The sequence below is a fragment of the Bos taurus genome, chromosome 27, assembly GCF_002263795.3.
Source record: "Bos taurus isolate L1 Dominette 01449 registration number 42190680 breed Hereford chromosome 27, ARS-UCD2.0, whole genome shotgun sequence".
NCBI lineage: Eukaryota > Metazoa > Chordata > Mammalia > Artiodactyla > Bovidae > Bos > Bos taurus.
This window is the reverse complement of record NC_037354.1, coordinates 23,880,415-23,904,951: the sequence shown is the minus strand read 5'-3', so window position 1 is coordinate 23,904,951 and position 24,537 is coordinate 23,880,415. Positions and strand designations below refer to the sequence as shown.

Sequence of the window (24,537 nt, the reverse complement as noted above, 5' to 3'; positions counted from 1 at the left end):
GAATGCAGACACTTACAGCGTCAGGACGATGAACTAAAGATACAGGATCCACCTGTTACACCCTCAGTGCTGGGACAGCGCTGGCTGAAAATGTTTTCAAATATGGTTCACTGGGCAGTTTAAATCCTTACCAGCTAAAGCCATGCTTATTAGAAGGCGTGTATTTCTCCAGCAGGGCGGTTAACTTCAAGAGGGAGTACTTCTGCAGCAGGTTCATCTGGGCCACTGACTGGCAGTTAATCTGCAGTGACACGGAGTTTAGGCTCGGCCGATGAGAGCTCTGGAAGCTGTGCCATCTCAGCCTGTGCCTGCGAGAGAAGGGGGAGGAATGTTAGTACGAAAGCTTTTTAATGGGTTGAGGCACAGTCAGCAGTGGGTCACTCACTGGCCTCTAATCTTAGGAACTGAGAAGATTCAATTTCCATTCCAGTTTGTTTTTATTTAAAATTTACTCCTTTAACCACTTTTAGTATACAGTTAAGTTCCCATGTGGCTCAGCTGGTAAAGAATCTGCCTGCAAGGTGGGAGACCTGGGTTCGATCCCTGCGTTGGGAAGATACCCTGGAGAAGGGAAAGGCTACCCACTCCGGTATTCTGGCCTGGAGAATTCCATGGGCTGTATAGTCCATGGGGTCGCAAAGAGTCAGACACAACCGAGTGACTTTCACTCAGTCAAGTACATGAAGCATTAAATACATCCACGGTGTTGGAGTTCCCTGGTGGCTCAGTGGTAAAGAATCCGCCTGCCAAGCAGGAGACATGGATTCAGTCCCTGTGGTCGGGAAGATCCCCTGGAGGAGGAAATGGCAACCCACTCCAGTATTCTTGCCTGGGAAATCCCACAGAAGGAGGAGCCTTGCGGGCTACAGTCCATGGGGTCACAAAGAATTGGACACGACTGAAGTGACTAAGCAACGACGACAACAATGTGTTATACAATCAATCAACCCCGCTATCCATTCACAGAACTGACTTCTTCCCAAACTGAAATTCCGGTACCCAGTGAACAATGTTCATTAATTGTTTAGGATGATAGGATTTTCCCATCTAGCACTTTCCTTAGGAATTTCATGGCTATAAATGGTTCAATCCCATGTTCCCTACACAGCAAGCAGAAGCAGCCCCTTTCTGATCACCCGCCCCTCACCCCCACCAGGTAAGAAAAACTCACCTGTTGGACCTGGTCAGGGAGGCCCCGACCCCAGAATCCCTCCTTTCCGGGATGTCAGAGGGCTCCTCAGGCTCATTCAGTGAGTTGCCTGTGCTGTCCAGGTCACTGGGGGTGGCTCGGTCATTGTCCACATCCAGGTGTATCTGCTTGGGAGAGGACGGGCATGGTGAGACCGAGTCCAAGGCCGAGTCGGAGTCTCCCTCATCGGAAAACTTCTCTGACCACTGGTTGACTATCCTCTGCATCCCCTTCACATGGTAGAGGATGTCGTCCAGCTCAGGGAAGATGTCCTCGTTCTCCAGATCGGCCAGGTCACCTGAGCTGGAATAGAGGATGGAGCCTGGCACGTTGTCGTAGATACTCAGGCGGCTGCTCACAGAGCTCGAGGAGTTACGTCTCTTAAGTTCCTTGGGGCTGCTGTTTTCTCTCCTCAGGCTGATGTGGCCGGGGCCGTGGAAGCTCCCGGTCCTCCAGTTCACAGAGCTGTTATTCCCTGAGGGAGAGAAACTGCCATTGGAAAGGGCTTTCGGGAAGGTGCCGGGCTTGTGATCTTCCGGGATGTAGAACACTGTGTCCTCTGGGTAGCTCTCCCGGTTTTTACAGTTCTGCTCCATGACGTTGTTGAAGGTGGACTGATTGAAGGGATCGAAGCCCTCCAAGTACATGCCTCCCCGCTTGTTGCAGGCGCTGAGGCTCCGGGTCCTGGTGACGGGACTGGGCGTGCTCACGTTGCTGCTGGTCTCAGACTGGCTGCTGCTGCTGCTGGTCTGCGTGGAGCTGGATATGCTCCTCTTCCGTACCATGGGGACGTTGATGTGGTTGCCGTTGAGGGCGGAGATCTCCACGCAGTTCAGCTGCTTCAGCTTCTCCTCGTCCACCCCCTCCTGCAGGATGGGCCCACTGATGATCAGACCCAGCTTGGAAGGCGCCTTGTGCTTGCTGTGGTGGGAGCCCTTGAGCTTTAAGCTCTCCATGCGCTTCAGCAGGCTGTGCGTCTTGGACTTGGCAGCCTTCTCGTGGCCCTTCATGCTGAAGCTGAAGCTGGACAGTTCCTTGGGAGAGGGCAGGCTGCAGAAGGAATCATCATTGCCTACAAAGGTGCCTGAGGAGCAGACGCTGAGGACGGAGTTAGTCCGGGCTGGGGCCGCCTCCCCGCGCTGGGGCGCGTGGGTGGTGAGGCTGCCGGTGCTGTGGACAGAAGCCACCTCCTGGCGATCGCTGAGGTCCGTCTGCATGTTTTCATGGCTCGGGGCGCTCTTCAGGTGGACAGCGTCTGGGGACCCAGGGATGGGGTCCTGTTTTGGAGAAAAGACGTCGAACTCTTCAAGCCGGGACCACCTCTTGCTGTCCCTCTGGAAAGTCCATTTGCCACTTATTGCACAAGGCTCGTCCTCGTCGGAATCTTCGCTCTGCAAAGACAGAAGGGAACCATTCGTCCCCTGAAACTGGCAGGCAGCACGGGGCAGGGCATGCCCCGAGGCCCAGGGGCCAGGAGACTGACCATAATGCCATTCGTGTCAATACCCCCCCTTACAGCTTTATTATTATTTTTTAAAATAGCCAAGATGAATGTAAGCATTTCACAGGAAAAAGCCTGAGCAAGTGTTTCAAGCTAAAGAAGAGTTATTTTATGGAAACTCTGGGATCTATAGGCTGCTCTTAAATCACTCACAGAGGAAACCTCTGAGATCTGTGAAAATTCCAGGCATGTAAAATATTTTGAACTGGAATCAGCAATGGGTAGGACTCCCTCTGGTCTGCCTCCAGTTTTGCTGTCTGTTGACAGTATGTGTTTATATTCCGTTTTGCAACTAAAATGGTGGTTCTCGAACACTCTCATCTCTCAGCCTCTTCCCTGTTCCTTTTCATTCCTCCCCCATCGACATGGGAACCAGAGTTAATGCCACAAGAGTCCTATGATGTTTCAAACTCAGGCATGCTCCAGGCCATTCAATAAGGTTACACAAATACCCAGTTCTGCCGGCATGTAACATGCGCACAGCCGACAGAACATCTCTGCTGGTGATGCCCGACTTATGGACAGGACCCAGGGTTACACCGTGACAGACTATTGATGGGACATCAAGTTCAGTGTGATGCATGGGAGTGTCTCCCGTGAGCAGGGCCCCCTGGGACAGTGGGTGGAGAGCACTGAACGCTGACCTGCAGGCTCCTCTCCACAGCTCCTCACAGTGTGCGGTGGGATTTGTTTAAAAGGTTTGACTCCCCCAAGAAGGCAACTTGGCGTAGGTTAGATAATTAAAATCGGTACTCTGACAATGAAAAATCTGTTCTTTGACCAAACTCACTTCTGTTTACTCTAATTTGTGGTATTCACTCCCACCACTACACCCACCTCCTCTTCTCCTAAGATCTCATAAGATGTCCTCACATTTCAAACACAGGAGAAAATACCATCCGAATCAGTTACGTGCCGGCATTTCACTAGAATGTGTGGGATTTCCAGCCCTCCCTCTTTCTCCTCTAATTCCTTTTCTCCCTTCAAAGCTCTAGTCTTCCATATCCCACCAGCCAGCCTTCCCTGCCATCTCTACAGCTTCAAAACACAGATACTCTTACACATGGGAAGACAGAGTTCCCAAGAACTTCAATTGCTGTTTCTGCAGGGAGGCAATGCAAAATGCACCGGAATTCCTTAAGCCTCATCCCTTTAATACGTTGTAGGCATTGAGTTAATGAGGCAAAATCACAGAAAATCTGTTCAGATCAAAAATAGCAGGTGAGATACAGGTTATTGGCTAGCTGTAGCTATTGGTTCCAACTACATAAGGCTACACAGTTTTTGGTAAACCTGTGTGGATTATAACATTTAAAATGTAGGTATTTTTAGAACAAGGAAGTAAGAATTTGTGAAACAAAATCTATCAGAGAACACATAATCCAGTTTTTCATCTTCTCCTTTGCTCCTACCCTATGATACATTTTATATACATTTTATATACTCACTCTTTTCCGATGAGGACTGATTTCCAGCTTCATCACCGCACATTTGTTTAAAGTATTTAGACGCCTACAGAGCAAAGAAATAACATTAGCAAAGACAGGAAACCATGGATGGGTGGCTAAATATTTTTCCAAACAGTTGACATGTTTGAGTTTCTTTAAATCCATTAATATCTACAATTGAGAAGAGTATTCGAAACTTCTTTAAAAAGTGGTTTAAAAATACTTATATATTTCACAAGTTTTTTTCATTTACATTTAATATTATTATTTTACAGTGAAATGGCACACTGCAGTGGTTCTGTAAAGTGCCTCTTATTCTTGACAGAACAAACAACCCTCATTTGAAGACATGTATTCTTCCAACAGCCCCTAAGTTGAGCCATTAAGTGTTTCCACCCAGTGCCAAGGAGTAAAAGCCAGTGATGTCTCCTTTCACAGAAATAGGAACATGAACATGTAACCAAGCTGAGATGCTGGTGAATAAAGTGTTTGCTGTTGTAATGTATTCTATCTCAGATCAAAATTCAAATACAAAAATAAAGCTATTTTTAGTTATCTCTGCAAATGATAAACAAATGATAGGTAGTCTTAAAAAATTTAGTGAGCTCTATATAGAAAGGAGATTTGAACTCTCTTTACTACCTAATTCTTTTTTTCAGCTTCCTGTATAGGACAGGAAATGCATTGGTATAGTCGTAGCAACAGTGCAAATGATTAATTTTAAAAACTGTATACTTCAAAGGTCAACATCTTTAAAAATTCAAAAAATGAGAGCTTGAATCAGATTCTTCTTTGGAACAGGAGTCAAATTTTTTACTCTGAATGCTTTTTTAAAAAAAATTCCTGCCAAAGAGTAATAACTTAAAATTAGGAAAGTAATTTAGCTTCATTGAAAATGAAGTACTTAAAGCAAAACTCCACCTCACTGGGAAATAATGAAATAGCTCAAAGAAAGAAACCCTTTACAGATGCAGGAATAAATGGCATGTAAAATTGTGAATGACAGCTTTTCAGGCCCCAGATCTTTCTAACATCTTCCAGATGACCATCACTTAGTTGTCTTCAAATGGATCCTTAACATAGCTGCCGTCCACCATCAGTTAAGACTGCAGTTCTTCCTATTTCACAGGACAAGCACGTTTAATGCACACAAGTTCAAACTGATTCTGAGCCCTCTTCAAGGCTCTATCGTTCTGATCCTGTTCTTGCAGCTTGTCTAATAACTTGAATAAAGGAGGGTAGAAAGTATTTTTGCCTGGTGATAAGACTGCCTTTGATTTCATAGATTATGTGGTAGCCTGCTTATAGGATAAACAAAGATAATCCTAAACAGAGCACCTATGCTCAGGAAAATTCTCTCTGATAATGGGAATGGAAAGAAGGCAAATAACTTAAAAAAAAAAAAAGTCCACAGACATTAAAACGAGTAGACATAAAGTCCCTTTCAAAGGGGCATCCATTACTTCAATGACTTGTATCCACAGTGTTTTAGTTCTCAAATGTTTTAAGATGTAAAGAATCCAGGATGGTTACAGTCTTAGGTCTGGGTTTCATTAATCAAACCTGAAATCAAATACCCACTTGACTTCATTAGGGCTTTAATGGTCGAGTGGTGTTTATAATCAAGTTTACTAGGCATGGATCCCTGTGGGGGTGGGGGAGGGACTTACTTCACAAGCTGCAGATTTGAGTCAAACAGAAAAGAAGGTCATTTTTGTAAAGGTTAGCGTTATCTTTTTCTCTAGGTAGCACCAAGCTAATGGCGCTTCAAAACTGAAGCCCAGGAGTTATTCCTGAAGTTTTTATGGAATTCACGTGTCCCCTAGGCACCTCCAAAGTGGGATGTTACCAATTTAGAGAGGGTACTGACATGAAGTAGCAGCTGGGGATGCACTCTGGGCCAGGCATTGTGCCTGGAGCCTCACGTGTATTATTTCATCTTGAGAGAGATACTACTATTTATTTTCAATGTATAGATGAGGAAATGAGGCTTGGAGTGGACACAAACCTGGTCCAAGGCTACAGGACTAAAACACGGTGACTCTGGCCCTGAGAAGCAGTCTCTTCCGTGTTCCTTTCTAAAATAAATGTTAATCATGATAATATACGGAAGCAGCTTCTACCCTAAGTATGACTCCTCCAGTGAGTGGCAGAACACTGGTATCTCACACTGTCTGTCCGGAAGCCCGGGGGTCCTTTCTGGCCTCCAGGGTCCCTGCTGGCTCAGCTCCTCAGGAATGTGTCAGTCTTATCTGCTGGGCAACTTGCACTCTGCTCAGAGTGGGAGGGAGCACGGAGTGAGCCATCAGAGGTTCAAGAGCTTTGCTGGCGGAGCTGCAAGCACCCTGATAAAACCATGGCAGGCGTGGTCCTGGGCCTCACGTACTCAAAGTGGAAACAGGGAAAGCAGAAGAGAAGTGAGAAAGGAAAAAGGAACGTATACCTATGACCTGATATATGGCAGAAACCATCACAATACTTTAAAGTAATTATCCTCCAATTAAAATAAATAAGCAATTTTTTAAAAAAGAGAATAAAACTTAAAAAACAAAACCCAAGAACATTGTTCCCCCATCTCTCTCTAAGAATATACCCCCCCTCCCAAAGAATAAATACTAGCCAGGTGTCAAGAACATCCATGAATAGCTTACCAGTTTTATTCTGCTTTGAGATGCTGAAGGTGAAACGAAAGGTTCAAAGAAATGTATTTCCAAGATGCTGTTATTATTTGGCACTAAAAGCATAATTTTGAGTTTCCTAAGAAATATACTATTTAAAAATATAAAAAAAAATAAAAAAGGAACAATTTCCCACATAGACCTGACAAATAAAAATTCTTCCAGGCCTTAAAGATATTTTCTTGGAATTACTGCAATTGCTTTTATTTTAATAGGACCAAAATAGTAACATAGCTGAAATGTACTAAGTGGCTGGGTGCTTCACAGAGCGTAGGCTCTTCAAGGGCGGTTTTATAATAAAGTTCAGATTGAAGATGCTACTGTCATTATACGATTTGTCATTATATGATTATCACTTTATTTAAGTAATTCTTTGGTGTATTCATAGGAGTCAGTTGTAACCTCACAGGAAAGCAGCAATGTGGGATATATGAAGTTATAGAGAGAAGATTTCAGAAAAGGTATTCTAAGAGGTCACAGTTTGCATTATCATCTGCATATGCTTCAAGACAAGTGAGTCACTCCTTTAGTACTAATACTGAATGTGATGCTCTCAGAATCTTGGCCTTATCATCGGGGTTGGATCATAACAGCAAAGCTAGCGCGACTGGGACAAAAGCCAATCTCTCCAAGGAAACAAGTATGTTTACTCCTTACAAGTGTGCATGTTAAGAATGCTGGTGAGCAATGCAAACCCAAACAATCTAGTAGTTGCATAATTACACAACTTTCGGTCATTACAAAACTTTATAAAACTTTATATTAAGACAGTATCATTATCATTCTCAAGAACACACTGCCTACAAGTTTTCTGCTCTTAGTAGATTATGTTAAGAGGTCAGCGCCTACTAGATTATTGACCAAAAGGAGCTTTAAGATCTGCACAAGTTTTAAGTACATGAATGTTTATAATAACCTTTAAGCAGAACATGGGAGTGTGTACTAGTATGTAAATGGGAGCATTTGATCTGTGTGTATGTGTGTGGGGGGGGTGGTGGCAGGAAAGAGAAACCATGTAAGAATTATTTCATTTAAAACAAACCTAAAGAAGTTTTAAAGTAAAAACTATTAAATATTTAATAATATTTTATTAAAGTAAAACTTTTAGCTGAGTTTCTGTTAACTACATTACCGTATGTATTTAAAATCAACTGCTCAAACTGTTTCAACAAGGCAAAAAGATGGAAGTCTATGAAAGAGTCTGTCTAGAAAAAACTTAACAGATCACAAGGCAAAGTTTTAAACAACACTATAGATTCAGGATCTGCTGGCCCTTTGAATTTTGTGGGCTGAGAGAGTACATAGAAGAGGCCAGTCTAGCAAATGAGATGAATATCATCATCAGTAAAAGCAAGTGTCCCCAACTACTCTGATGACATCCCAGGATCTGGAGGGCATTTCCAAGGAAGATGCTTGCCACTTCCTTCTTCTTCAGAACATTCGTTTAGCCCTCTCCAAGGAAAATCATTTGCCATAAAAAGTCTGTTTATGTGAAAGTGTGGACAAGAGACCTTGGGTTTTCATTACAATCAACTTGATGACTATTCCTGTGAATTCTGAATCCTACCCCAAGCCTTTCTCCACATACTCAAATCTGGGTGTCGGTTTTAGGCCTGGTAATTTTTAAAGCACTTGACATCCATCATTGCATTTTCTTCTTATACTTAACCTATGAGATATTATTCTGCACATAAGAGAAATTGATCCGATGGACTGCAGTCCATGGGGTCACAAAGAGCTGGACACGAGTGGCTGACTGAACAACAATAACAGCAAGAGAAACCAAAGACCAATCAGAATACACCTGTGGAATCCAAAGAGAGAGCAAGGTCTAGTTGTTTTTGGGCTTTTCTTTTCATCAAAGATCTAAGAGTACAGATCTACTCCCTTCAAAGAGAGGCAGACTCTCTGATGGTGCTGACAGCCAGTGTAGGCCACAAAGTATGGAGGATGTCCTTAGACCCAGACAGGGTAACTACATTTCAAACTGATATTAAAAAAACAAAAACAAGAATCTAATCATGACCCCTTGGGCTGTGATGCTGCCATGATATTTTTATGACCCAGAAATTCCTAAGCCATTGCTGCTGTTTACAGGGCACACTCACTAAATAGCTTGAAATGTGTGAGATGGATGATCTGAGGCAATGAGTATGTCTCCTAGGACACATCTTAGGAGTGACCTCATTTCTATGCGTTATCACCAGTGATGAATTGAGAAGAAATTTATTCTGTCCCACAGCTAAGCATTCAAACATTTCAGAAATGCCTGGAGTCATTTATATTCCAGATGCGGTCTCCTTCCCTCCTAAACTGCGTCGGGGACATTTTTTCATTACAGATGACATAGCTATGATATTATACACTCTGCGGGGTGGGGGTGGGGGCCTTGGCATCAGGTTCCTCTCAGAAAGTGTCTACATACCCTGGGCTTTTCTAAGCAGTCGTTCAATTGGATGTGAAAAGTGACAGTGTTTCTGTGGTTAATGTGGCTTTTTTTTTTCTTTCTGAAGCCAGGAGAACTAGTCTATTCCATATTCCATTGTAAATACCCTATTTGTCTTTCCCTAAAACTCCTGCTTAAGTTCGGTGCTTCAAAAACTAATGGATGACATAAGAAAGGCAGAAAACAGTATTTTCACAGAGCTACAACTGCTTTCTTTGCCTGTAAAAGGGAAATACATCCTGGGTGCCATTCCACCTCAATGATGCTTTTCCAAGTTAAAGGTAATACCGAAATTAAAAGAAAACTAATTTTACAATCAAATAAACAAGTGAGCTAGTCTGTGTATGATCTTTTTCTCCCCAGAATTCACCTTTGATGGCTTATAGGTTTTGAGAAAAATTACAAGGATGATTAGCTTAAAAACGAATAATATGTCCTGAAGAGCTGGAGAGGATTATCAGTGTCCTGTCACCGTCTGCGGCGTATTTTATCACTTCCACTTCGTTAAAGCCCGCGAGCTGCTCAGTGTGAAAATCCACCAGCACCACGAACAAGGCTTTCTGACAGTTTTTCTCACATTTCCCATCAGTGCTCATTTGCTGCCTGTCTACTTTCTGTTAAAGGCTGTGCTGAGTTATTTTACAGTCGTACTTAATCCTATTGTTATGAATGTGTACGTGGGGAAGCTCGAGAGGTTCAGAGATGCTTTCCTGGAATTTAAGCCACGGTCCTCCTGCCTCTAGTTTGGCGTAGTCTCCCCGTCTCCCACGTCCACTGATTCCTCTAAACGTGTTACTTCCATTCAACAGCAGCTTTGACTCTTTGAGGGTACCTGGGTGGGGCTGAGCAGTCAACTACACTGCCTTAAAAAAAAAAAAAAACCCTGTTCCAGGTTTTCAAACTGCCTGAACATTACCTGTTTCAGGAAGCACATGGTATCAAATATGGAATGGTACTGAGTATGCCCTAGGACAGTGCTACCTTAATGGCAATATTAAATAATAGGAAGTTACTAATTTTAATTAAAAGGCCTATGATTCATGAAGAAGTAAATCTCTATATACAAATACTATTCAAAAACCGGACATAAACAGGGACTTCCCTGGCCGTCGTGTGGTTAAGACTTCGTGCTTCCGCTGCAAGGGGCACGGGCTCGCTCTCTGGCTGGGGAACTGAGACTGTGCATACTGTGCAGCCAAAAAGAAAAAGACACCTGACCTAATTAGAACAAGAGCAAAGTCATCCCAGTGATAAATACTATGCTCTTAAAAAGGAAGAAAGAGAAAGAAAACACACGAAACATTTCAATTTACCTGCATAAAGCCTCAATAGCATCTCTGTCCAAAAAATCATGCTCTCTCTTGACTGAGGAAATATCAATGGGGAACAGAAGATCTGTAAGAAAAATAAAAACAAATATACTTACTGAGCATTCAGAGTCTTGCCAATCTAGCCCAGTTTAGCAGAGAGAGAAAAAAAAAACACAAAACAGTCAAAAACAAGATAATTTCTTGAATACTTACTGTGTGCAGGTTACCTCCTTCCCTACCAAGTGCTATGGGAATGTAAAGCAGTTTAAGACAATATCTTCTGTGTCCTAAAGGAGCTTGGATATCAAGTGGTCTGCAGACTCAAGTATCTGTTGTCAGAGATAAGTGGTTCAAAACACTGTTTCACCTTTAAACAAATCAGCAGTCAACAGACCTGCTATATAAATAATAATTTAAACCAGAATGAATACCAGAAGGATGCTCCCTTCTAATGTGGCTGCTTCCTCCCTCCCCCCACCATGTGTGTCTTTGCTCACATTTGATCAGGGAAGAGGTCACAGAAAACCAGGCCAAGGAAAGATCTAGAGAACAATGATGGTTGTCAATGGAATCCAACCATTTGCATGACATCAAAAGCTGAAGAGAATTCAGGATGTGCTATTTTTAAACAAATACAAGCACTTCCATATGGCTTTCCAGGGGTTTATATAAATCCCCCTGAAACAAAGGCCAGCTCTAAAAGCTGGTGTGGAAGGACAGAATCCCAAATCCTTTTATCGGTAGAAGAGTTCACTACTCTACGAATACGTTAAGTTATATCAAAATCGAAAAGCAGAAAGGGGGAAGAGTCAACTCAATGGAAGAATTCCCTTTTCTGTCCCTCGTTGATAAACACACAGGAAGAGTAGGGAGGAAGAAGACCAGCAGTGCTTCCGTGGAAAACGACAGAGCTCTGGAACTGCCACTAGATAAGAGCAAGTTATCCCTCTGTGGTGTTCCAAGCTGTTAAAGTAAATAACGGGCCTTCCTATTAAAAGCTTGTAAAAAATCGTGAGGAAGACTCCTTCTATGCAACTCTGTGGGTCAGGAATAGAGCACTGCAGGACACCAGAATACACAGAGCCTAAAGATCCCTTTGGCCTCCCGAATGGGTAATGCTGCAGGGGAAACTGACATGGCTGTTGGTAGTTTTGGAGACACAAGTAACTAACAGTATTCTAGTTCTGGGGTTGACGTGGGAGCACATAATGGTTCGTTGTGTTTTTATGGCTTCTAACTTATGATCATTGGTTTTAGAGGATGGTATCAAGCTCCTTATTTTCAGTCATCAATTTCCCAGAGATTATACTTATAAATACCTTTTTTTTGTTCCAATGTTGAAAACTAACATAATGAGTGTTGGGGTCCATTCTTTTTTCTGAAGGCTAAAGTTAGTGATCCTGTTCTCTGAATGGTAAGACAGACAGACCAATGAAATAGCTAGAGCTTAAAGAGTCATGAAGAAATTTATAAAATTCAGTATTGGAGGGTTTACCTTTCTTCATTACCTCATAGACCAAATGATTAGGGAAATGATTAGTGGCACCCCTATAGTAGCAATAAGAGAGACTTCTAGTAAATGTAAATGATTAGTAAATAGAAGCAAAACCGATTATAAAGCTGTTTGAAGCTTCTGGCAACTGTATTTCACTTTGAACAGACACCATGCACTCTAAGTATTAAAGGACAAAGCTTATATTAGAGAATACGCTTGTATACTTAATACATGTAAATCATAAAGTTAGCACGCCCGTTGAGTGCATCTGAGACAGCAACTTTGTTATTTTAGCAATTCCGAACTCAGTGTGCCCAGAGCTATATTTTAGATTATTTTCCTGACCCAAATTAACTTTAAAATTCTGTTTAGAAGAGAAATTCTAGGAAAAGTAGGGACTTGTGAAATAATTACTTTTTGTTGTTGTTGTTCAGTAGTTCTCAGAGTTCTTCAGGTTAGGATCTAAACTTCCAGCTTGGGTTTAAGTGCAGGATGTATATACTGTCAATGACCAAAATAAAGCTAGGAATTAGGAATGAGTGTGGTGGTATGGGGTGTGTGTACCTGCCCCGCACCCAGGGGCAGGACAAAGGAGAGAAATTACAAATGCTTAGAACAATGTCTAGTACAACCTCAAAAGTAGACTCAGGCTTCAAAAGACTTATAAACATCAAGGGACCCCCAAACTGTAACTTGCGAAAATATAGTCTGTCTCTTAGGATTTGGAAAGATGTAAGCAGAGACCGGAAGGGGATCTCAGCAAAGATACACATCACAAGAAAGGGCTGCTTGGCAGCAAATCAACACTAAAAATTGACATAATTGAAGGAAATTTAATTTCTAAACAGGAGAACAAAAGGACAAGCATGTTCCTGCCACTGCAAATGCAATTATCTTTCCACATCTCCAGTAGAGCTGTGAACTGAAAATCCAATAGAATGCTTGGCCGCCCCACCCCCACCCCCGCCAAAGCCCTACTGAGAGACAGAGGTGCTGTAAATGGTACCAGGTCCAAAATTCTCCTACGGGAACAGTAAGCAACTCCACATAATACACACGCGGGCTAACCAAACACCTTAAAAGAGAGAAAAAAAGGAAGGAAGAAGGAAAAGGAATTGGAGATATTCTGTGAAATGGAGGAACAGTAAGATATTCTACATAGTCTAATTATAAAATAATTTTAAACCCATCTTCATGGGGAACTATCATACATTCAGTCTGGGCTACAAAGAGGAAGAACAGGCATTATTAATGAAGTAATGAGTTAGATTAGCTGAGTGAGCTAAGGATATAAAAGTGATCTCTGTGGTTTCACCCCAGTTTGCTTCTGGGGAGCATCCCTACTCCCTCCATTTCCCTCTTCAGTGCAACCTGCTGCAAGGGGACTCCCCTGGTGGTCCACGGCCTGGGACTCCATGTTCCCAATGCAGGCGGCCCAGTTCAGTTCCTGGTGGGGAAACTACATCCCATAAGCTGCAACTAAAAGCCAGTGGAGCCAAATAAATATGTCCTAAAAATGCAGCCTGTTTATCACGGGAGCACCTCCAAGCTGACAAACTGCATCCATTTAGCATCTGTTGTTCTTCAGTTGCTAAGTTGCATCTGACTCTGTCACCCCATGGACTGTAGCACATCAGACTTCCCTGTCCTTCACTATCTCCTGGAGTTTGCTCAGACTCATGTCCCTTGAGTCAGTGATGCCATCCAACCATCTCACCCTGTTGCCCTCTTCTCCTCCTATCTTCAGTCTTTCCCAGCATCATCGCATTCTGTTCATTTATTAAAGAAGAATGCTGGTGACCAGTAGATACAAGAGGGAGCCCACTGCCTCTGCTACAGGAAGCAGCCTGCTTGTAATCATCCTAGAAGGATGGGAGAGCAAAAGAAACATCTTAAAATCACTATTTATTGTGAGAAGAGTTGAACATCCCTGGTGAAAAGACTGGAATGACATCGTTTAACCTGGCTCTTTCAGCAGTTCTGTCACACAATGCCTGTCTCACAGCATCTCCTTCCTCTTAAGTGGTGAAAAAGATGTATTCTTTCAGTGTAAATCAACTAAAATTATGCTTGTTTTTGAGATATCTGGCAACCTCTTAATGGTGTTCTTTGAGGTATGAACTGTTTTATTTCTACAAAATCTGCAGCATCTACCCAAGTGGTGGACACCCCTGATGGTGCAGAATTAATACTGGCTTGTTGATTAGCTGAATGGATGGTTGGATGGATAGATGGCTGGACAGATGAATGAGAGACACTTGGCAATAAGAACAATAAGCCTCCAGTTTGAATGAAAAACCTCTTCCTCCCTGCGTTATACAGAGCACACTCTGCCCACCCCAAGCAGCCAAAGACATGAGTGAGACTCAAGGTGCTCAGCACCCTGTTTCAGCATTCAAGTGATGCTCAGGGTGCTGAGGAAGACATGAAGAACCAGCAAAAAGCCAGCCTGAAAGTGAAAGTGCTAGTCACTCAGTCGTATCTGACTCTTTGCGATCCCATGGACTGTAGCCTGCCAGGCTCCTCTGTCCATGGGATTCTCCAGGCCAGAATACTGGAGTGGGCTGCCATGCTCTTCTCCAGGGGATCTTCCTGACCCAGGGATCGGACCCGGATCTCCTGCATTGCAAGCGGATTCTTTACTGTCTGAGCTACCAGGGAAGCCACTAAAAGTCAGCCTAGATCTTGATTTTTTTTTCTTTAAAAGGGTCCACTTTTTTCTTAATTAAAAACTGAATGACTCAGGAGAAATAATAGTGATCAAATGACAATCTAAGGAAAAGTCTAATGACAAAGTAGGGAAATATATCTATGACACATGACCAACAAAGCCTCAGTGTTTAGAATAAAGAACTGTTATAAATTATCAAGAAAAGCACAATCAACTCAAGGGAAAAATAGGCAACAGATATTTCACAGAAGAGCAAACACATATGGCCAGATGACATGAATAAATGTGTCTTATCATCAATAGCTAGAAAAATGGCAGTCAAAATTTGTAAGATATCATTTTATATCCATTTGAATGGCAAAAATTAAAGTCTGGCAATGTCAAGGGTTGAGAGCATGTGCAGAGACAGGATCTTTTTATATTATATGGAGGGGTGGGATCAGTACAGGAACTTTTCAAAAACTTCCATTACAAAGTTGCATGTACATCTTTCCAACTACCCAGTAATGCTTTTCCTAGGTATGTGTGTCAGAGAAGGCAGTGGAACCCCACTCCAGTATTCTTGCATGGAGAATCCCATGGATGGAGGAGCCTGGTGGGCTGCCGTCTATGGGGTCGCACAGAGTGGGACACGACTGAAGTGACAGCAGTAGCAGCAGCAGGTGTGTGTGTGTGTGTGTGTGTGTGTGTGTGATTCCATGATGGTTACTTTGGCCAGGGGGCGGCAGAGTGACAGGAGACTGGTAGGTCTGCTGCTATCAAGGTCCTGGCTTTTTTCGGTGGTGGTGGTTTTAGGTGCTTGCTATATTTTTTCCTTCATGAAATATTCAAGTAAATAATAAAATATCTGAAAATAACTTGCAGATCAATAATAATCATATACCAAGGATACGCTTATGGCCATTATAAAGGAATGGCATGGGACTTCTCTGGTGGTCCAGGAGTTTGGAATCCACCTGCCGACGCAGGGGACACGGGTTTGACTCCTGGCCCAGGAAGATCCCACATGTGGCTGAGCAGCCGAGCCCGTGCGCCACAGCCGTTGAGCCTGTGCTCTAGAGCTCATGCTCTGCAACAAGAGAAGCCACCACAGTGAGACGCCTGCGCTCCGCAGCTAGGAAGTGGCCCCCGCTGGTTGCAACTAGAGAAAGCCTGTGAGCAGCAACGAAGACCTAGCGTAGTCAAAAGTAAATAAATGAAAATTAAAAAAAAAAAAAGAAAGGCGCTTCCAGCTTACCTTCATAAAGCTGGGCATACTGGGGGAATCCTGCGGCTCGGAGCCAATCACAAGCTTCTTTGGCTTCGATTTCTAGAAGAGAAGAGAGGACAAACAAGCATGTTAGCCATGTGTAACTCTGCTTCTTCTTCCTTAATAAACTCTGGTTTAGCTACATAATTCCCTTTTGGAGAAGGGATAAGCAAAAAACAAAACCCACTTATTCAAATGGTTTAAATTTTTTGCATCTTTTTGGACTTTAAAAGATACATATAATTATCCATCTTTCCTTTAAGAAACAAAAATGGAGTCTCAGCAGTAAGTCCCTCTGCACTGCTTCTGTGCTCTGGTTACAAAGAATTACAAAAACAGGGCATCATGAGAACAGTTGAAAGAGGATTAAACAATTGATTTTAGGTCTGGGTGGCTTAACTTGGTTTACTTTTCACATCAATAGAAGGCCACCAAGTACATCTGACACCTTGGAAGAGAACTGGCTTGACCCGATGGGATGCGTGCAGCGGCCTGTGTGCTGTGAAGGTGCCTCTTTGGGTCTATCAGGCGGCACAGAGGCGCTGGAGGGCACTAAGCCAATGAACCCCACAGTCATGGCAGGCTGAAACACCCGAAACAGCTTCTGGCACCCCGCGGTTAATATCTTATAGACAGTACGGATAAACAGTACAGCCAAGAGCAACTGACGTGGTGTTCAAATTCATTCAAGCCCTGCTTCAGATCAGATCAGATCAGTCACTCAGTCGTGTCCGACTCTTTGTGACCCCATGAATCACAGCACGCCAGGCCTCCCTGTCCATCACCAACTCCCGGAGTTCACTCAGACTCACGTCCATCCAGTCAGTGATGCCATCCAGCCATCTCATCCTCTGTCGTCCCCTTCTCCTCCTGCCCCTAATCCCTCCCAGCATCAGAGTCTTTTCCAATGGAGTTTCAGGTTTAGCATCATTCCCTCCAAAGAAACCCCAGGGCTGATCTCCTTCAGAATGGACTGGTTGGATCTCCTTGCAGTCCAAGGGATTCTCAAGAGTCTTCTCCAACACCACAGTTCAAAAGCATCAATTTTCCGGAGCTCAGCCTTCTTCACAGTCCAACTCTCATATCCATACATGACCACAGGAAAAACCATAGCCTTGACTAGACGAACCTTTGTTGGCAAAGTAATGTCTCTGCTTTTGAACATGCTATCTAGGTTGGTCATAACTTTCCTTCCAAGGAGTAAGCGTCATGGCTGCAGTCACCATCTGCAGTGATTTTGGAGCCCCCAAAAATAAAGTCTGTCACTGTTTCCACTGTTTCTCCATCTATTTCCCATGAAGTGATGGGACCGGATGCCATGATCTTCGTTTTCTGAATGTTGAGCTTTAAGCCAACTTTTTCACTCTCCTCTTTCACTTTCATCAAGAGGCTTTTGAGTTCCTCTTCACTTTCTGCCATAAGGGTGGTGCCATCTGCATATCTGAGGTTATTGATATTTCTCCCGGCAATCTTGATTCAAGTTTGTGTTTCTTCCAGTCCAGCGTTTCTCATGATGTACTCTGCATATAAGTTAAATAAACAGGGTGACAATATACAGCCTTGACGAACTCCTTTTCCTACTTGGAACCAGTCTGTTGTTCCATGTCCAGTTCTAACTGCTGCTTCCTGACCTGCATACAAATTTCTCAAGGGGCAGATCAGGTGGTCTGGTATTCCCATCTCTTTCAGAATTGTCCACAGTTTCTTGTGTTCCACACAGTCAAAGGCTTTGGCATAGTCAATAAAGCAGAAATAGATGTTTTTCTGGAACTCTCTTGCTTTTTCTATGATCCAGCGGATGTTGGCAATTTGATGTCTGGTTCCTCTGCCTTTTCTAAAACCAGCTTGAACATGAGGAAGTTCACAGTTCACATAGTGCTGAAGCCTGGCCTGGAGAATTTTGAGCATTACTTTACTAGCGTGTGAGATGAGTGCAATTGTGCGGTTACGACCCCATTAAAACTGACTCACAGAGGAGTTCGGGGCACAGTCATTAGTTTCTCAGTTTGCACAAAAAATATTCTTTCAACCCTTCTTCCCACCTTCCTCAGATCCGCAGAGTACTTAGCGTGTAAGGCTATTCACTCATTTGTAAATGTCTCAGTATTGCTTAATTTACTCCACATTCAAATGTTCATCACACTTTAATCCTCTGAGCCAGATAGGAGGCGGATAAGCCATCAGAGAGAAATATATATATGTCTCACTGTAATATATATCTCACTTTTGTGCAGTAACTTTATTGTTTTAGAGAATAGGTTTTAACTTATTATTTCATGAGTTCTTTGAGTCTTTAGAGAAAAGAGAATTGAGAACACTCAAATTCATTAAAACAAGTAAGGATGGCCTTACTGAATGAACATGCCAAAGAAAAAAGCCTGCTACTATCTTTTGATAAGTTAGTTAATACCCAAACAAAACCACTTATGGCAGCAGAGAAGCAATAAAAGACAGGGCAAGGTTTATTATTCTGATGAATCTTTTCAGAGTGGCGATGAAAGTAGCATCATAAACACAAGATTCAGGACTGAACTTGGGGTTTTGAAGGACAGAGTGGCTGGAACGTGTCACTCTATTGACATTGAAGAATCTCAATCTCCATACTGAATCAAACAATGTATCAAATTGTCCAGTGAGAATTATCTACACTTAACAGTTATTCTTGTATTTATATCCATACCTCATTCAGTAAGGAATTAAAGAATCTTTAAATAAAATCATAAAATAAACATTTCCCAGAAAACTGTATTGCTGGAAAAACATATAAAAGTTCAACATTTTATTTTAAGAGATGTGGAAACTACTTTCCCTCTACCCCCATGGCCATGGCACAAAGATAGACATGGAGAGAAAAGAAGCTAAACGTTTGTTTTTTAAAAATATTTTAAGTATCTTGCTTCTTCTACTCTCTAGAGGTTATTTCCATTCAACAGATTGTTAGATGTCAAACAATAGATTGTTAAAAAGTATTTGCTTTCTACCTATTTTACTTAATAAGTGGTGAATAGCCACAAATTCTCAACATCTACTTTTTCTGGACTATATTCAGACATGCTATCAGATCAGAACACACACACAAGCCTTAACTGGACACAATTCTCCAGCCAGCATCACCACTTATTTAGAACATGTTCCTGATTTCTTATTAAAATGGCTTCATGACAAGAGGCATGAAAGATGTATGGCATTATTTTTTCTAAAGAATGTTTAAATTTATTTATATAATACCTAACAAATCACAAAGTGTTTTCACATATGTGCTGTGCTTGGTCGCTTAGTCGTGTCCGACTCTTTGTGACCCTATGGACTGTAGCCTACCAGGCTCCTCTGTCCATGGGGATTCTGCAGGCAAGAATACTGGGGTGGGTTGCCATCCCTCCTCCAAGGAATCTTCCTAACCCAGGGACTGAACACAGGTCTCCTGCATTGCAGACAGATACTTTACTGTCTGAGCCTATTCATTTAAAGCCACTTCAGACCAGATCAGATCAGATCAGTAGCTCAGTCGTGTCTGACACTTTGCGACCCCATTTATCGCAGCACGCCAGGCCTCCCTGTCCATCACCAACTCCCGGAGTTCACCTAGACTCACGTCCATCGAGTCAGTGATGCCATCCAGCCATCTCATCCTCTGTCATCCCCTTCTCCTTTTGCCCCCAATCCCTCCCAGCATCAGAGTCTTCTCCAGTGAGTCAACTCTTCGCATGAGGTGGCCAAAGTACTGGAGTTTCAGCTTTAGCATCATTCCTTCCAAAGAAATCCCAGGGCTGATCTCCTTCAGAATGGACTGGTTGGATCTCCTTGCAGTCCAAGGGACTCTCAAGAGTCTTCTCCAACACCACAGTTCAAAAGCATCAATTTTTCGGCGCTCAGCCTTCTTCACAGTCTAACTCTCATATCCATACATGACCACAGGAAAAACCATAGCCTTGACTAGACGAACCTTTGTTGGTAAAGTAATGTCTCTGCTTTTGAATATGCTATCTAGGTTGGTCATAACTTTCCTTCCAAGGAATAAGCATCTTTTAATTTCATGGCTGCAGTCAGCATCTGTAAAGCCACTTCAGGAATACATAAATGCCTACTGATGTCGTTACTCTTATTCATTTCCCACCACTAAGAAAAAGAAATGTCCCCAAATGACCAAAAATTGATCTAAAAATCTGTTCACATACCCACTCTTCTTGGGGGCAGTTGGTTAGAAAGAAACGATGTGACTAAGCCAAGATTTGCATCTTGTGCAGATAATTTAATGGAAGGCTTACAATGGCTAAAAAGCAGCACTTTCAAGAACTACAGAGATCAGTAATTTTACCTGCCTTTTCCTTTCCCTAATATAGATGAGAATGTCTTTCTTTTAGATATCAAACCATGGGAAACAGACACGCCTCTATTTAGTTTACATTTAACAGTGTCCACTCATGAAAGTTTAGGATGCATAATAAATGAGAACCTGTTGCTTCTATAGAAATCAGAATTAGAAAAACTGTAAAAAGCTGTCATTGACTTTTTAATAAATGGGATAGTTACTGACTTCACTCTCACCCCTTTGTAGTTACCAAGAGAAAATGGTAACAGTCTAAGATCCATTTTATTTAATATGAAAAGAACCCATGTCTCCTACCAGGTCAGGTAGGGATTTACCCTTTCTAGTTCCCTTCTGATCCAGGCCACGACTTCCACTCTTACCCTAACTGAAACTCCAGGTCTCCTGTTCTCTTTCCTGAGACTCCTGCCACCAACCTTGCCTCATCAAACTTCCTCCATTACATTTTTGATCTTGTGTCTCCTGCACAAACTTCCCTGGAGCTCCTGCTCCACTGCTTAGAAAACAAGTCTAGACATCTCCCCGGGGTTTTTAAGGTTCTCCACGTGGCATGGAACTGTTCAGCTCCCTGTTCCTGCTCCATACCCCAGCCAGAGTAAACATGATCCTTCTTCACCCCCCAACACATCCCTGGTGGAAAATACTCTCCCATTTTCTCATTATCAAATTTTACTCATCCTTCAAGGCTTCAGCCAAGTGTCACCTCCTATAGGCAGTCTTCCCAGATGCCTCCCAACAATTCCATCAATGGTTAACTTTTATTGAGCACTCACTATGTACAAGGCCTAGTTTAAGCACTTCAAAGGTGTATGAATTCTCTGACTCCTCATATTGATCCTAACATGTGAGTTGGGAATATCCCTAAGATATGAAGATGAGGGAACAAGTGGAGAAACAACCACTTCTTGCCATTCAATTGCCATAGTGTGACAGAGAGCAAAGACTTGCAGAAATAAGCAACCCCAATTTCCCTGAAAAAAAAAAAAAATCAATGAACAACGTTAACAATATTAAGCCAAACCATGTGAATGCAGCATTACTACTGTCAGGCGAAGAGCTGACTCCTTGGGAAAGACTCTGATGCTGGGAGGGATTGGGGGCAGGAGGAGGAGGGGACGACAAAGGATGAGATGGCTGGATGGCATCACTGACTCGATGGACATGAGTCTGAGTGAACTCTGGGAGTTGGTGATGGACAGGGAGGCCTGGCGTGCTGCGATTCATGGGGTGGCAAAGAGTTGGACACGACTGAGCGACTGAACTGAATTGAACAGGCTCTCGGGACAATTTTTTTTAATTCCCCACCAGGCACAAGTGCCATCAGAAACTGAAAATGCAGTGGAAATACAATGATACATTTAGATCTGGGTTTTCTCTAAGCCAACAACAGACAAACGTGTGAAGGAGGAAATAGGAAATTTTTACTGGAACCAGCTTCAGTAATGACTTGTGTTAGATGAACGAGGTTCGGGAGAACCTTTGGTGTCTTACTGGGAACCATGAGGCCGTATCTGCACACTTCCTGGCATGATGGGGTGACCCTAGCTTCCCCTCACCCCTCAACAGTAAGTTAGAAATTCCCCAACTCCGTCATCGTTCCGCGGAACTCGCCATCTCAGTGGTTGAGCAACGATCGGGTCTGAGCAGGATGTGAGTACTTCCACCTCCCCTCTGCTCTGACTTCAAGGTGGAAACTCTCATCGAGCTTCCTGGCTTCTTTGTGATTTGCCCTGTGCTTCCAAAATCAGGCCTCAAGGCAAATGCTCCACGGAATGCATCTCTTAAATACAATTCTAAGGAATCGGGAGGAATGTAAGAAAATTCAAGCACGTTCCGGATTCCGTGGATTCCCCTACGCGGGCAGACTTGCGGGCACAGATCCATAGAAACGCGGGTGCTTTACCAGCCGCGGAGAAGCACGTGGCTGTGTGAAGGCAGGCGCTGCTTTCTGATCTAAACCATGATTCCTAACCCCGGTCACAAACATTCCTTCAAATGGAAGGAAGAATTACTTCAAAGGATCAGTTCTCCTGCCTCCATTCAGGGCACCCACTTTACAGGACTGCCATACAGCTGGGCACCAACAGGCCCACCTTCCCTGGCAGGTGGGTTTCTCAGGGGCAGAGGAGCAAACCACAGCCTCAGACACTTGACCTCGGAGGCTCTGAGCCCGGGTCCTGGCGGCATGACCTGGGGGAGTCTTCTAACCCGCCCCTACCCCCTACCCACGACTCCCAAGTGTTCTCATTTTCTCCACCTAGAGAGGATCCGACAACATCTTTTTAAAGAAGCTCCTGCTGCTAAGTCGCTTCAGTCGTGTCGGACTCTGTGCGACCCCATAGACAGCAGCCCACCAGGTTCCCCCGTCCCTGGGATTCTCCAGGCAAGAACACTGGAGTGGGATGCCATTTCCTTCTCCAGTGCATGAAAGTGAAAAGTGAAAGTGAAGTTGCTCAGTGTCAGACTCTTAGTGACCCCATGGACTGTAGCCCGCCAAGCTCCTCCATCCATGGGATTTTCCAGGCTAGGGTACTGGAGTGGGGTGCCATTGTCTTCTCTGAAAGAAGCTCCTAAGTAAATGTAAAGGTAGTCAGGATCGGGGACCACTGAACCAGGTAGCATTTCTTCATATTCCTTTATCCCAGACTCTTTCTTCCCAAGGTATCCTAGCATCCTTCCCACAGAACTCTGATAACCCTTGCTCGTCCTTACCCTCATGAACTCTCTCCTAGTCCAAAGGGCAGGTGAGCCCTGGATTGGTCTGTAGGAAATACATGATTTATGTCATGTCATGTCATGTCACTCCTCTGCTCAGAATTCCTAGATGACTGCCACTGCCTTTCAGACATGACTCCTCAGCAGACCCCACAGCCATCTTAACTCACCCTCTGCCCAGCCATTCTGCTCACGGAAGGCCTCCAAATGCAAGCTCCACTCTAGTCTTCCTGAACTCCTTTCGGGTCCCAGGATGCACAGGCTCTTCATCTCCTATCTCTCTTGCTGCAGATAAATTCTCCCTCTGTACCCCATCAACCCCTCTCCCTCTCCTTCCCTGGACAGTGAGTATACCTACTAGAAGCTTCTTAATTCATTCATTTATCCCGAGAGACTACTATTTCCACATTGGAAGCACATTTACATTTGTTTGAAGGCTAAGAATCCATTGACATTTGACTGAGAACTACGACTTAAACCCCTATCTCTTTGCAATTAACAAAAATAAATGTTTAGCACACGCACACACATGCTGCCAAAAGACTGGCTACTGGGAATTACCTATGTAAAGTGAATTTCTAGTTGGGCTAAGTCAGATAGGCCAATGTATATGCTAATAGTTATTAAACTCTTCTGTTATCTAATCACAGCAAAGATTATGACTAGCCACTAGCAACATTCCTACCCTCAGGTGCCTAAAAAAAAAAATTCTAAACATCTGCTGTGCCTCTTCTCAAAGAGACCAGAGAGGAAGCTTCTGCAAGACCAGTCAATATAATTCAGTTCCTGGGCCATCTGGCCTTCCAGTAGCTGACCCAAATCCACCTTTAGATATATTCTAGCACAGCCACACATTTACGTGCAGCGAATCACCCTTCACTTCCCTGTTCAGCTCAATATTTATTTATTGCACATCCAGGGTCTGTGCTGCCTGCTGTGTTCAGGGACAATCAAAGACACAGGTCGCTGCCCTGAAGCAGGAAGCCAAAGGGAAAGGTAATTCACCATTGAGGATACTCAGCTGATTCTCTTATGAATGAGCTGGCTTCTGAAGGGCTCTTCTGAGATCCATGTATTTTAGTCCCAAGGGACTCTGTCCAGGCAGCCCCCAAGAGTCCTCGTTTCATGGATGAGAGCCAGACTTCTGACGGCGGCCGCCGTGCCCTCGAGCCTTCCTCCAGCCTGTTACCCCAAGGCCCCCGGGCTAACTGACCCACCCTCACAGGCTTCTTCTCACCCACCCCATGCTCCCTCTTCTGCTTCATCTTTTCTTCTCCCAAAACATTTATTATGTTTATGTTGTCTCTGCCCTCTGTAAACTCGCCGAAGGCCAGTTTCTTTGCCTGTTTTACTCTTTGATATATCCCAAGCACCACCAACAGTGTGGGATACATACTAGTTACTCAATAAATACCATATAAATAAATAAACTGCAATGTGATTTTCTTCTAGTAAAGTGGTCTTAATTTTTTCAGATCAGGAGCCACCGTGAGAAATATATTTTACAT

At 43.4% G+C, this 24,537-nt stretch overlaps 1 protein-coding gene across 7 annotated transcripts in view; it reads right to left on the bottom strand.

Moving 5' to 3' along the window:
* The window catches only part of DLC1 (DLC1 Rho GTPase activating protein), a 522,282-nt gene that overhangs the window by 13,182 nt on the left and 484,563 nt on the right, over nt 1-24,537 (bottom strand). For 6 of the 7 annotated variants that reach the window (XM_024986239.2, XM_024986238.2, XM_024986237.2 and 3 more), the window contains 5 exons: nt 15,976-16,047; nt 10,576-10,657; nt 4,139-4,202; nt 1,172-2,580; nt 132-308 (listed from right to left, as the gene is read on the bottom strand). In XM_024986239.2, coding sequence (XP_024842007.1) covers nt 132-308; nt 1,172-2,580; nt 4,139-4,202; nt 10,576-10,657; nt 15,976-16,047 — 1,804 coding nt within the window. Of the gene's footprint in view, nt 1-131; nt 309-1,171; nt 2,581-4,138; nt 4,203-10,575; nt 10,658-12,635; nt 12,750-13,566; nt 13,591-15,975; nt 16,048-24,537 lie in introns of all 7 variants that reach the window. The other variant, XM_059882195.1, reaches the window with a different exon arrangement.